At 48.2% G+C, this 14772-nt stretch overlaps 1 protein-coding gene across 1 annotated transcript in view; it reads right to left on the bottom strand.

The window, feature by feature from the left end:
• Positions 1-482: 482 nt before the first annotated feature.
• The window catches only part of tbxtb (T-box transcription factor Tb), a gene marked incomplete at its 3' end in the record, with an annotated part of 31576 nt that continues 17286 nt past the window's right edge, over positions 483-14772 (bottom strand). Inside the window, exon 8 of the mRNA XM_084321418.1 lies at positions 483-753. Coding sequence (XP_084177544.1) covers positions 483-753 — 271 coding nt within the window. The remainder of the gene's footprint in view (positions 754-14772) is intronic.

Below are 14772 nucleotides of genomic sequence, written 5' to 3'. Positions count from 1 at the left end.
AGTGTAGGAAAAGTATCCAAAATCCCACCTGTATCTAACCCATCGTGTAGGTTTAAAGCTAGGTACATTACTTCCCGAGGTACAGCGAAAAATGTTCCGTGTAACTGTTTTGGTTCATTCAGAAATATAGACTATAGAGTGTTGCTCTCCTCAATTGTGCTTTGGGGGGGGGGGGTTCGCTCTCGAGAACAGAGCGAGGATGGAACGGAGCACCCGTTCCTAATGAGAAAACGCCCTCAGAAAACGCTTTGTTTTCATTTATGATAACATTAAATGTGTTTAGCAGGCTCTACAAAACAAATCCCCCTCCTCCGAAACTGCACAATGCACCTTTAACCATGCTACAGACTTTTACACAATGTGTTACATTACACAACTACATTTCTTTAACTATTTATGTCTGTCTGTCTGTCTGTCTGTCTGTCTGTCTGTCTGTCTGTCTGTCTGTCTGTCTGTCTGTCTCTCTCTCTCTCATGCGCCCATTAAAGGGAAGGGGGCGTAAGAGGTGTCCAGGCTGTCGCCAGGCGGCCGTGTAGAGAGGTGTCGTACTGTGTGGCATCGTGCACATCTGTGGCTGTGCTGCCATCGTACAGCGGGGAGCCAGAGGAGGGTGCTGTGACGGAGTGGGAAAGGCTGGAGTAGTGGCCGCTGGAACCTCGCAGGAACTGAGAACCCAGGCTGTTTGACATGCCTCCGGACTGAGAGACCGGTGTCAGGGGTGGGTTACTGACAGACCACAGACCAGGGTATTGACTGTACAAAGAGATAAGACACAACGTGTTATTCCAATGCATTTGACCCACCATAACCATTTAGGAGCAGCGACAGGCTCCTGGGGACCCAACTCCAGTTGTAATGAATTGGTTATGGGCAATGGCAGGAAACCTAGCATGCATATCTTTGAATAAGAACATTTTTCCTTGCCTTGATATTGGTTTGTCTAACAACAAAGGCAGAATGCAATCCAACATGCACCATGTACAATATAATACATGTAGTAGACATCACATTTACTCAAATTTAGTGTGATGTAGTGGTAGTTAAAGAGGTGGATAAATTCACAGTCTAATAAGTTACAGTATACATATAGATTATAGCTATATAGTAACTTATTACACTATGAATTTCTCCAGACCTCTCTTGGCAGAGCTTGAGGTGAGTCCAGCAATAGTAACTCCTCCCCTATCCCCACTCAACTCCAACCCACACATATAAAGGAAGGAATCTCTGTGTGTCTGTGTATATAGTATACGTGTCCATGTGTCTTCATGTCTGTGTGTGTCTGTGTGAGTGTGTGTCTGTGTGTCTACGTGTCTGTGTGTGTCAGAGTGCCAGAAATGTAATTGGGGTTACATCCAGTTATTTTGGGGTTACTTTGCCACCAGAATCTACGGAATAGAATCGACAATCACGAGAATAAACATAATTAATTCCAATTTACAGTGAGTAATATTTATTTATTTATTATGGGGCAGCTGGGTAGTGTAGAGGTCTAAGCACTCGCCTACCACTGCAGAGACACAGGTAAAATTCTCTGCAGTGTGTTAAATTCAAAGTTCAATTCTCCAGCTTGGTCAGTTGTCCCTATGAACACAATTGGCAGTGTTTGTGGGTGGGGTATGAGGTCTGGTCATTGCAACAGCGACTCCTACTGGTCGGTCGGGGAGCCTGTTCAGCAGGGAGGGGATCTGGGGGAGATAGCGTGAACCTCTGTGCGCTTTACGCTTTTCCCAGTGAAACTCCTGGCTGTCAGGTGTTAAAAAGGCGTCTGGCAACTCTACATGTATCGGAGGAGGCATGTGGTAGTCTACACCTTCCCCAGACCAACAGTAGGACAGCATGTGGTAATCTACACGCCTCCCCAGACCAACACTAGGGGCAGCTCAACGACCAGGAAGGCCAATTCGTTTACCTTGACCAAAGTGACAGTTGAGAAAGTAGCAGAAATGTTGGCCGAGCTTAATATAGCAAAAGCCACTGGCTTGGACAACATTTCTGCAAAGTTTTTAAGAGATGGGGTACAGGAAATAGCTCCCTGTGTTGCACATCTTATTAACCTCTCCCTGGAGCAAGGCATTGTACCAAGTGGTACTAAACATGCAAAGATTATTCCCTTGTATAAAAAAGGGAATAGCTCTGAGCCTGGTAATTACAGGCCAGTATCCATTTTGAGTGTCACGTCCAAGATTTTAGAAAGAGTGGTGCACGAGCAGATATCAGAATATGTTAGCAAGGACAATCTTCTATATTAATTTCAATCAGGGTTTAGGAAGTCATATTCTACAGACTCATGCCTCCTTTATCTGACTGATTTTATTAGAAAGGAGATGGATGAAGGGAAACTGTGTGGAATGGTCTTACTAGATCTTCAGAAAGCCTTCGACACAGTAAATCATGGTCTACTGCTTAATAAACTGAAAGCTCTGGGACTGAAATGTAAAGTGGATTGCCTCATATCTGACAGACAGGGACCAGAGGGTAGAGGTCAATGGTTTTTTGTCGAATGCCAAACCAATAGTTTGTGGGGTGCCGCAAGTAAGTGTTTTAGGACCATTGCTATTTTTATTGTACATAAATGATATGAGAGAAGCATGTTCTTGTAATTTATTCTTATTTGCAGATGATTCAGCTTTGCTCATCTCCCATAAGGATCTGAGTACACTCCAAAGAAGGCTAGGAGAGGAACTCTCTAAGGTTAGGAATTGGCTGTCTGACTTCACTTAGGCAAAACAGAGTCTATTTTGTTCGGATCTAAGCCCAGATTAAAAAAGGCTCCTGAACTCAAGGTAGAATTAGGGTCTGAGGTTATTGCAGCAAGAACGGCAGTGAAGTACCTGGGCTGTATGCTGGATGACAGTCTGGGGGGGGGGGGGGGAGGGAATGGCCTTACAGGTGCTGGGTAAGGTAAATGCCCGCACCAGGTTTTTGGCTAGAAAGGCCAATCTTCTTGACAGGAAAAGCCTTAGACTACTGGCCAACAGCCTGGTGCAGTGTCATTTTGATTATGCTAGTGTAGCCTGGTTTGAGGGACTGTCGGCTTCATTAAAGAAGAAACTACAGGTGTCACAGAATAAGCTGATCAGGGTTGTGATGGGCCTAGGACCTCGTGATCATGTTGGGAGGAGACATTTTCAGGAGCTTAACTGGCTACCAGTTGAGGCCAGAGTAGCCCAGCTTAGGCTCAACATGGTACACAAAATAATAAATAACAGGGCCCCCAAATATTTTAGTAACTATTTTCCTAGTGTTAGTGAATCACACAGCCACAGAACGAGATCTAGCATAGCAAACCTGCATCCTCCAAGGTGTAGAACAAAGATGGGACAGTGCTCTTTTGCTCACAAAGGAGCACAGGAGTGGAATGAGTTGCCTTTGACCACCAAACAGATCGTGAACCTGTATAGTTTCAAGGTGAACGTTACGAAATGGCTCCTAGAAAATGTCCCAGAGTAACTAAGGAAGGTTCTAGTTTTTAATGTAGTGTAGTTTTAGTGTGTCTGTAAATTTTGTATATTGTATTTGTATATTTTATTAATAATGTTGTATTTTACTTTTTAATTCTATTTTTAGCAATATACTGTAGGCTGATGGTAATATGTGTAATACATGTTTAGGTAAATACCATGTGCTGCTGAGACCAAGGACCACAATGGAAATAAGTCTGTGACTTTTTTGTGCTATCCTTGATAATTTTAGGATGCATGACTTGTTGTAACATGTAATGTATTTTAATAATTGTCAAATAAACTAAACTAAACAAAAAAAAAGGGAATTGGCTAAATTGGGAACGACTAAATTGGGGGGTGTAACTGAGGGGTACAATTCCCTGACTGTATTACTAGATATGATACTTACTACCACTACCTTTGTACTTAATATTCGGCCACCCAGTACACGGCATAAATATATTATCATGAACACTCTCACGTAGATGAAACGGATCCAACACAAATGTACGAATTAGAAACAGGTCTTTATTTCCTACACAGCGATGGTGTGTAGAATAAGCACTTAATCACTTAATTACATTTATGAATTGAAATAGTATGCACTTTTATGGCAAGGAGTATTCGTCGGTATATCAATAGAGAATGTCCAATCTCTGAAGGCGCAGGTGGTAAATATACGACCTGGAATAGTTAAGGAATAACAGCAATGATACTTTAATGATTATAGGCTGGATACACTAGAGGGGGTTAATCCGGTCGCTTGTAAGCCGACAGGAGTAGGAGGGGGGGGGGGGGTAGAATCCAGCTGCCTCGTCCGGCCAAGGGTATCCCAGGTGAACCCACTGTAGTGCCGTTCAATGCGCCGGCGATCCTTGGACCACAGATGAAAGCAGGTGGACTCTTTGTGGGCCGGCTCTCTCCGGTCCACGGGGGAGAGACGTGATGAGACCTCGTCTTGCAGAGCGTCTCCTCACCTTGCGTCCTCTCCAGGGGGGGGGGTTCCAACACACGGCAGTGTCGGGGGTCTTTATCCATGGAATAATCAAAGTATCCAAAGCATAATCCGTGCCTGGGAAGGCGGGCTGTCGTCGGTAGAATAATCCGGTATACAGGTCCACTCGCTCGTCGGCTCTGGGGCTCCTCGGGTGCAGCTTCACATAGGGTCAACCACCCTGGGTAAGCAGCCAGTTCTCTGCCCGAAACGATGGGGTACTGACTACGGTAGTATTCTCACCGCACGAAGCACTATATATTAACAGACTATTATTAGCTTAATAGACTACGTCCAACTCGACGATATAGTGCCAAATATGACTATTCAAATATTAATATACACGATGTCTCAATACCGATGGTAGGCGAACTTGGCCTTACTCCCACACGTGGCGTCGCGGGGAGGCTTTACGTCTGTGACTCTATTGGAGGGTAAGAAACTGGACTGAAAAGAAAGTCCTACTTTAGTAGCGCAGTATATATACGCACTATGAACAAATAGTCCCATTAGTGGTGCGGTAGCCAAATTCCTACGCGGAACTAGGACTTGTTCGTACATGTCGAGCGGTACGTTTGAACTGGGTCTGAGGGGTATGGCAGCCTGGCACCAAGGTCTCGACCAATAGTAGAATGGAGACTATTATGGGATGTTCAGTAGGCTAGAATGGATATTCAATGCATATTGTACAAGGAATATACAAGGGATATCAGGGAATATTAGAGAATATACAAATACAATTAAATATATATATATAAATAAATATATATATTCGGTTTAATCTGGCCCTTCACAACAGCCACCCCCTGAATAGGTCCCGGACCTAATCAGTTAAACAGAGACAGATTAATCGCGTTGTCTATTTACACATAAGGGTTTGCTGTAGGGGTCAGTCAACTTCACAAAGTCATAGGGTTGTAGGGTCATGGTCATCATCGATTGTGTCTGGGAGTCGAGGCAGTTCTATGAGCCTTGCCACGGGACGGGTGTAAGTGCGACCCTGGACGAGCACTTCAGCTGCTCGGACCTTGCCGTCGGCACCGGTGATCACTTTGCTTACGCGGCCGGCCGGCCACATAGCTCTGGGCAGTGATTGATCAATAATCATGACGACTGTTCCTTCTGTCAAATTGTCTCTCTCCTTTACCCACTTCTGGCGGGTCTGTAGAGACGGTAGGTAGTGCAGTAGGAAACTGTTCCAAAACTTGTCGGCTAATACTTGGCTGTACCTCCACATTCGTCGGCCGTTCGCTTCTTCAGGCCGGTACATTGTCTGTGGTAATGCAGGATCTAGCCGCCCCATCAGGAGTGTGTTGGGGGTAACTGGGTCGATATCCGCCACATCACTGGAGACATATCCGAGGGGCTTCGAGTTAAGTACTCCCTCAATCTCCGTGAGGACTGTCATTAGGACTTCTTCCGCCACAGTCTGGGCCCCAAGTACTGCGTACAGGGCTGTCTTTATGGAGCGCACTTCTCGTTCCCAAGTGCCACCGAAGTGGGGTGCGTTTGGGGGGTTGAATTGGAAATCAACCTGTGCTGGAGCGAGGTGGGTCTTAAGTTCTGGGCCCATAGCTTGGAAGCTCTCTCTCAGCTCTCTTTCGCCGCCTTTGAAGTTTGTCCCATGATCGGACAATAGGGTAGACGGTCTTCCTTTCCGTGATGTGAATCTACGGAAGGCCATAGGGAACGAGTCTCTCTGGGCTCGCTGCAGTAGAAGCAATTCTGCTTCCTCGTAGTTAGCTGCTGACATATCAGCGGGGGACTTGCACTCCGGGTGGTACCGCAGGAATGTTCTTTGTTGTGCACTCTCTATGGACGTGCAATCGTTTATGTTAGGGTCGGTGGAGGCTACGGTGCTCAATCCACAGAACACAGACTTCTTAATTTCCACCTCCTCTGGACTTGCTTCCCTCGGGATAGGCATGGGCCACTGTCCTTCCGGGAGTCTTAGGAATGCGGGGCCGTCACTGTAGACATTGCGACGGGTGAGGTCATCCAGGGGCATCCCCCGGGTGATGACGTCAGCTGGGTTCTGTTTTGTATCAACGTAGCGCCACTCTGTTTCTCCGGTTAACTCTTCGGTTAAGTCTTGAATCTCGGTGACTCTGACTCCCACGAAGACTTTGTACTTGCATGAGTCCGATTTGATCCAGGCGAGTACCGTCGTGGAATCTGACCACAGGATTGTTCTAGACACCGGTATGGTGAGCTCACGTTGGATGAGCGTGGCTAGGTGCGCTCCGGCTAGGGCTGCGCAGAGCTCTAGACGTGGGATAGATTGTTGCTTGCGTGGGGCTATTCTCGAGCGGGCGAGGACAAATGCTGTGTAGATCTCTTCGTCCGCTGCTGGGTCCTCTGCTACATGTTTCTGTAGTGCAAATGTCGCACAGCAGGGGCTGCACGTCGTTCCGAAGGGGAGGACTTCCCATTGGTAGATGGCTGGGTGCTCATCTCCTGGCTTCTCTCTCCATAGGAACCGTAACAGGGGCTTGTCCGCCTCTACTAATCTCACCTGCAGGAACATTCCTTTAATGTCCCCGCTGATGGCCACCTTTTCCTGGCGGAAGCGGAGTAGAACGCCGAGTAGGGAGGGGCCGAGTGTGGGACCGGGCAGTAACTCTTTATTCAGATTTTGGGATCCGATCTGGTAGCTGCAGTTAAATACTATGCGGTCTTTACCGTTGTGATGGACCTTGTGGTGGGGCACGTACCACGATTCAGTGGTCTGGTCAGCCTCTTTAATGTCCATCTTTGTGACGTGTCCCGCTGTGATGAGCTTCTCAATCTCAGCGCGGTATACACTCTCTTGGGCGGGGTTCTTGGCTAAGCGCCGCTCCGTGTTCAGCAGGTACCGTTCTGTGGCGTCTGTCTTGGCGTGGAAAGTAGGCATTCCTTCTCGCCGCAGGAGTGGCGTGGCGTATCTCAACACGCCGTTGACCGGGACTCTCTTGGTTCCTGTCTCGAGGAGGTGAATTGCGTAAATGTCATCTTTAGAGCGAATGTCTTTCTTTCCGTTTTTAAAGGGCATTTGTTCCAGGGTCCATAGCCGCTCTACGTGTTGCAGGAGTGCGGTTTCTCCCTCTGTGACTCGGGAGTGGAGACATCTAGTGGCTGTACTTCGGTTGAGAGATTTGGCGAGCGGGCCTTGGAGAGTCCATCCCAAACGGGTCTCGACTGCTGCAGGACAGCCTCGGGGTCCGGTATGAACCCGGTCTATCGGGACAATGAGGTCTGCATGGTCGGAGCCTATCAACAGGGTCGGCATAGCATTGTCTATGAGCGGGATCGGTAACTTGCGCAGATGTGCATATTTCTCCATCAGCTTGGCGACGGGGTATGTGTACCGCGACAGTCCTATTTCTTGGCTGGTGAAAGCGTCTGCAATCTGGTACCGTCGCTCAGGCTGGCCGCTTGCTGCGATAGAGAATGAGACATTCTCGCCCTTTATCGTCTTCAAATCTCGTCTTATTGTCCGAATTGTCATTTGGGTTTCGCTTCCCCGCAGCCCTAGCTGGGCCGCAGCGGAGGCGAGCAGCAGGGTCTTCTCTGACCCGTCATCGAGGACGGCGTAAGTGTCCAGGACTTTATTCTGGTAGCTTAGTGTCACACGCACTACTTTTAGGAGTACTCGGGCTCCACTGCTGCTGGCGGGATCGATGTACATGACGCTCGCTTTGCGGCTGGATGGTGCAGGTGAAGGGCGCCGTCTGTTACTGTCGTGAAGTATGTCCAGATGGGCTCCATCGCACTTGGTGCACTTTTTCTTTAAGCGGCATTCGGCTGCCATGTGTGAGCGCGCACAGCGAAAACAGCGCTTGTTGGACTTTATCCATTGACCTGCTTCCTCCGCGTTCAGCTTGGGGAAGGAGTCACATTGCGCTAGCCAGTGTTCTTTCTCACAGTAGGGGCACACTATCTTCCACTTCTCCGTTCTGGAGGGGGTACTGTGGCTCCTGCTGCTCGGTACTGACTCCGATTGGTGCATCACAGTCACCGATCTTCTTCCATCATTTAGTCGTCTGGTTCCTTCTCTGGAGCCAGGGGTGCTCCGTCCGAATGTATCTAGCCGTAGGCTGCTGACTTCTCTCGCCAGGAAGTCTGCTAGATCGAGGAGGTTCGGTTCGGGGCCATTTGGGTCTCTGTGGTCCCTCTGCCGCCTAAAGCGCTCCTGACGAGCGGGCGGCAGCTTCTTCAGAATCCTTTCCACATTTGAGTTGGCGTAAAGTTCATACTTCCCCTTCTCTCTTTGCGCTCCCAACATCCCTACCAGGGACTGCACTCTGATGGACAGGTCGTCCAGTGCTCGATTGTCTATTGCTGGGGGTAAGCGGTCGATGTGTCGGATCTCCTGGATCACGTAATCCCATATGCGCCCATACCTCTGGTCCAATGCTACCAGCGCTGCTGTGTATGGGGTGGTGGAAGTCGCGTAGGCGAGCGCTATATTATGTGCGCGGGGTACCTTTAAGTGCTGCAGTAGGATGGCGTATTTGTGGCGTTCATCCAATACATCCACCAACATGGTCTCCAGACACATGCGGAGTTCTGTATACTGGGCCCGGTTCTCTTGGGTGAAGTCGGGTACCATAGGCGTGCCAATGTATGACGCTGACTGTGGATACATCGGCGAGCGTTGGGGGAGAGGCCTCCTAGGCGAGTCTCCTCCCGCTCCTTGGTATGGGCTGGTACTGGCAGTGTACCATGGCCCGCTTGTCCAGGTGCTGTTCCTCGGTGCGGGTCGTGCGTCGTGCTCACCCGTGTATAGAGTCGGGGGTCTGTAGCGCAGCTCCGCGGGAGTATAGCCTGGGCTGTACCGGACCTCCTGGTCCGGTAGAGTACTGTGCTGTCTTCGGGCGTGGTTCTCCTCCTCTTCCTCTTCGTCTTCAGTTAGGTCATCCAGTGCTTGTAGTCTCTGGTTTAGCCTCTCCACAGGATATGCTGCTCCTTCCCGGTTGCTAGGTCTCGCTTGGACCGGTGGGGGGAGGTGGTCTGTGGGGGGTATAGACCTCGTCTGTTGGTCAAGTTCAGGGTTGTTTACTCGGCTAGGGGATGCCGCCCTGGAGGTGTGTCTAGACGAGTTCCTGGAGCCTCTGGCGGAGGGAGAGGGTGTTGTCCGTCTGATCAGCTGTTCTATTAGTTGCGACTGCTGTCTGTCGCGCTCTGCGTCCCGTAGAGCACCAGCAGCTGCTCGCTGGCTGTCTGCTCGGTCTCGGGCCACATTCTCTTCCATCTGAATGCGTCTTATTTCTAGACGTATATGCTCTTCTTCACTCCGCTGCTGGATCTGCAGTCGGTCGCGTTCAGCAGCGGCGTTCAGGCTGATGAGGAAGGCCTGCTGTAGGGTCCTCTCTGCCTCGCTGGGAGAAGGCGGTTGTATAGGGGAGCCTTCCCTCGGGGTACTCCTTGCGGAGCCTTGGAGCTCTATCTCCACGGTGCTCTCCCCGTCTTCTTCCGTGCCGAGTTCTCTCTCGGTAGCGTTGTATTCCTCCCGGGACTCATCGGGGACTACTTCTTCAGTACTGGCGGGGTGTGAAGTCATGTCTGGTTCCCACTGGTCCCCACCGTGAACTTGGTCAGTTACATTAGAGCCCGTAGGGGCCTCTATGGTCGGGGTAGTCTGGGCGTTGGGGTTAGACATACTTTTACTTTCTAGTTTTACCGCGTTTACTGTTAGTAGAAGACTAGGTTGTTGACTGACAGCGTAAGCCTCTAAGTACTGAGGGAGCCGTCGTTCGCGCTGCGGGCGTTGGTTAGGAGGATCGTTTCGTGGAGTGTTCATCATAGGCCATTTCAATATTAATAACACTATATTAATATTACACTGATTACCATCCGGCTCGAAGGACCAATTGTAACTGAGGGGTACAATTCCCTGACTGTATTACTAGATATGATACTTACTACCACTACCTTTGTACTTAATATTCGGCCACCCAGTACACGGCATAAATATATTATCATGAACACTCTCACGTAGATGAAACGGATCCAACACAAATGTACGAATTAGAAACAGGTCTTTATTTCCTACACAGCGATGGTGTGTAGAATAAGCACTTAATCACTTAATTACATTTATGAATTGAAATAGTATGCACTTTTATGGCAAGGAGTATTCGTCGGTATATCAATAGAGAATGTCCAATCTCTGAAGGCGCAGGTGGTAAATATACGACCTGGAATAGTTAAGGAATAACAGCAATGATACTTTAATGATTATAGGCTGGATACACTAGAGGGGGTTAATCCGGTCGCTTGTAAGCCGACAGGAGTAGGAGGGGGGGGGGGGGTAGAATCCAGCTGCCTCGTCCGGCCAAGGGTATCCCAGGTGAACCCACTGTAGTGCCGTTCAATACGCCGGCGATCCTTGGACCACAGATGAAAGCAGGTGGACTCTTTGTGGGCCGGCTCTCTCCGGTCCACGGGGGAGAGACGTGATGAGACCTCGTCTTGCAGAGCGTCTCCTCACCTTGCGTCCTCTCCAGGGGGGGGGGTTCCAACACACGGCAGTGTCGGGGGTCTTTATCCATGGAATAATCAAAGTATCCAAAGCATAATCCGTGCCTGGGAAGGCGGGCTGTCGTCGGTAGAATAATCCGGTATACAGGTCCACTCGCTCGTCGGCTCTGGGGCTCCTCGGGTGCAGCTTCACATAGGGTCAACCACCCTGGGTAAGCAGCCAGTTCTCTGCCCGAAACGATGGGGTACTGACTACGGTAGTATTCTCACCGCACGAAGCACTATATATTAACAGACTATTATTAGCTTAATAGACTACGTCCAACTCGACGATATAGTGCCAAATATGACTATTCAAATATTAATATACACGATGTCTCAATACCGATGGTAGGCGAACTTGGCCTTACTCCCACACGTGGCGTCGCGGGGAGGCTTTACGTCTGTGACTCTATTGGAGGGTAAGAAACTGGACTGAAAAGAAAGTCCTACTTTAGTAGCGCAGTATATATACGCACTATGAACAAATAGTCCCATTAGTGGTGCGGTAGCCAAATTCCTACGCGGAACTAGGACTTGTTCGTACATGTCGAGCGGTACGTTTGAACTGGGTCTGAGGGGTATGGCAGCCTGGCACCAAGGTCTCGACCAATAGTAGAATGGAGACTATTATGGGATGTTCAGTAGGCTAGAATGGATATTCAATGCATATTGTACAAGGAATATACAAGGGATATCAGGGAATATTAGAGAATATACAAATACAATTAAATATATATATATAAATAAATATATATATTCGGTTTAATCTGGCCCTTCACAACAGGGGGGTTGGAGAAAAGGTGAACAAATAAAAAAATAAACGTGCCTAATCCCAACAAGTCGTGACCTATTTTATTTTTTACAAAAGTCTGAACTTGAGACTCTCCCGAATTTACCCTAACATCTCTGACGCATGTAATAGATGCAAACAATCCCCCACCGACCATACCCACATGTTCTGGTCCTGCCCCAGCCTTGCCACATTCTGGTCTGAAATCTTCGAAACTATCGGCACAGCCTACAACACTACTATTACCCCTGATCCTCTCGTGGCCCTGTTCGGTGTTCCTCTGCAGCCTCTTTCCTCTAAAATAGCACATCCTGTTCTCGCCTTCTCCACTTTATTGGCCAGGCGACTAAGGCCCTGTCCACACGAGCGCTGGATTTAATATAACCATGATTGTATGTGCGCAGTTGCACTGTTCGGCCACACACAACCGGGGATTTGCTACACTGCAACCGCGGTCTTGAAAACCGGAGCCCAGGGTGAAGTTTTGCGGTTTTGCAGTTGCGTGTGGGCATAGCAACCGAGGTTATTCCCAGTGTTTACAGCAGAGCTGTCGCAATTATTTCCCATGTTTACGGCAGACTGTCAAACAATAGCAAGTTAACAACCGAGCGCGGGGTAGAGAGATTAGAGCAGAGCCAGCTACACCAGTGTTTACAGCAGAGCTGTCCCAAGTAGCGTTATATGAAAATGATTGTAACAAACTTTTGTTTGAAACGTATCGTGTGTTGAAGAGTGTTGTGATCGACTGATGTCTGTGTCTGCATTCCTGACCTGATGCTCAGAGTAAACATGTAGCTGCGGCTAAACTAAACTCATGTGTTGTCAAGTTATTGTTATAAGGAACCCAGTCCAGACTGCAATGTGTTAAATAACGTTTGCATCCATTCATAGCGGTAACGTTACCACATTACGTTAGCATTTAAGCTATATACTATACATAGATATAGCCATTCACATTAGCATGTAGCTAACAACACCGGCGGTCTTTTGTGAGACTAAACTATCCGCTCTTGGTGGTAAATTGTGTTGCTGATGGTTTTGTTTCATCAACAAATGAGAGGCAGAACACACAGTGAATGTATCCGTTTGTTTATTGCACTTTTATTGCAGTTTCTTTCTTTGCTGAAAATATATGTTCCGTTGGCAAAATGATGGCTATGGTGTTTCTAAACAGGAAGTTTAGTGAGCGTTCAACCTTTTCTGATTGGTTGAAATGGCCTTCATGTCTGAACAACATCGCCGCCTACTGTTTTGGCATTGTACTACATGTATCGGTTGCTGGTTTTTCCAGCCTGCCATGGGTACGCAATTATATGCGGTTGTTCACCTGTGAAGGATTTGGGGTGCTTTTTCAATGGATGTGATGTATAGATTGGGGGGAGATGACCACAGCTAAAACGGTGAGATCGAAATGTGCATGGAAGACGGTGATAGAACGGTGGTTCAGGGTTTCACAAGCACACTGCCAGCGAGAGTGTTTGTTTTGAATTCCGATTGGAAGACAAAACAAAGATAATGGGCCACAGAGGCAGAGCGCGATGGAGGTTTTGACAGTAACTGCGTTTTGATGTGTGTAAAGGTTATTTAGCAGTTGTCATGACAGTGCGGCACATGACAACCAGAAAGGGGTGGGCCGTCGTTGCGACGACGAAGATCTATAAGTCGAACAGTGTTTCCGGGTGTGAGGCAGACCAAAGAAACGAATCCCACAGGAGGGAAGGGACCAAGAGACTCTCTCCTCTTATCACAGAGGGGGGGGGGGGGGGGAGAATGCCACATCATCATTAGCTTCGGCTACCACGAGGATGGTCTTGGCTAACGAACAGGCCTGACCATTGTTGGACTGAAATAGCAGAGGGACAATAGACTGGACCGAAAGATCATTAGATAGACTGAACACACCGAAAGATCATTAGAATAGACTCTTCAAGGACAATACAATCTGTTAACATCTGAGCTGAGGTTTCTGTTTATCAAATAAACCACGCTTTTCCTTGTAAGGTATTTCACGTAGTCGAAGTGTCGGATTCTTACGGAGGTGGAGAATTATTATGGTTTGCGGATTGTACTAACGGGGTGAGATAAGGATTTAATCAACCAGTATAGGAGACGTCAGGACCATTAAAATGACACAACGCAGAGGAATTGGATGGAGAGCCAAACAGACGAAGACGTGATACTGGCCAGTTTGATCAGGATCTAACAGTTGGTGCCGTGACCCGGATTTGCAAGAGATAAAAACAACAGGAACAGTTGGTTGCCGATGATGACAGCCGGATTTGCAAGAGATAAGAACAACGGATAAAGACTTTTTCAATAATGGGGCGACAGTGGACAACAGTCATCGTGTGTGGGAGAATCATGATCGAAGCAAGGCCGGCCAGCCCTGGGAGAGAGCGTCGAGTCGAGCGGTCATGAGGCGGACCAGCGCTGTAGGAGAAACAGCGCTTAGGAGAAAGATGTGAGTTCACTGTGCACACACGGTTGTTTTGATCTTTTAAGCCAAATAAAAACGAACAGATAGTGCATCCGTAAACGTAATTAGTTTGACACAGAGAGAAGGCCAGCTCCATAGTGTGTTTTGGGACAGAGCAGAGCGGCACAGTTTTGTTTTGAAAATCGAAGGTGTTATCTGAAAGGGAACCAAAACAGTCATAGATGACGAAAGAAAGCAAAATAGGGCAGAAGGAGCCATAATGAGAGAGATGAGGAGAGTGGGGGGTGCTGAACCAGACTGAAATCTGTTATGGCGGGATTGTTATGACAAGACTGTCGCCTGAGACGGCCCACCTTAAACTGGTCGCTGTGGTCTCAAGACGGCCGGAATTTGTTTTGACGGGAGGAAAGTCGGTCGGGAATTTACCTTAAACTGTGTATTATGTCCGATAAGCAAGAGTTTAGTCTGGGAGAAGCGTCCCCTGATAGGAAAGAGAGGAAAAACAGCTGTGTTTTTAGGCCTTGGAAGGAAGGGCAGCGTTCGTTTGTTTGAGAGAGTAGCCGTTATGAGCGAGACAAGATGGCAGAGCCACGAGGAGATA

Source organism: Notolepis coatsorum, assembly GCF_963971535.1.
Source record: "Notolepis coatsorum genome assembly, chromosome: 9".
NCBI classification, from domain to species: Eukaryota; Metazoa; Chordata; class Actinopteri; order Aulopiformes; family Paralepididae; genus Notolepis; species Notolepis coatsorum.
This window is presented reverse-complemented; position numbering and strand designations above follow the sequence as displayed.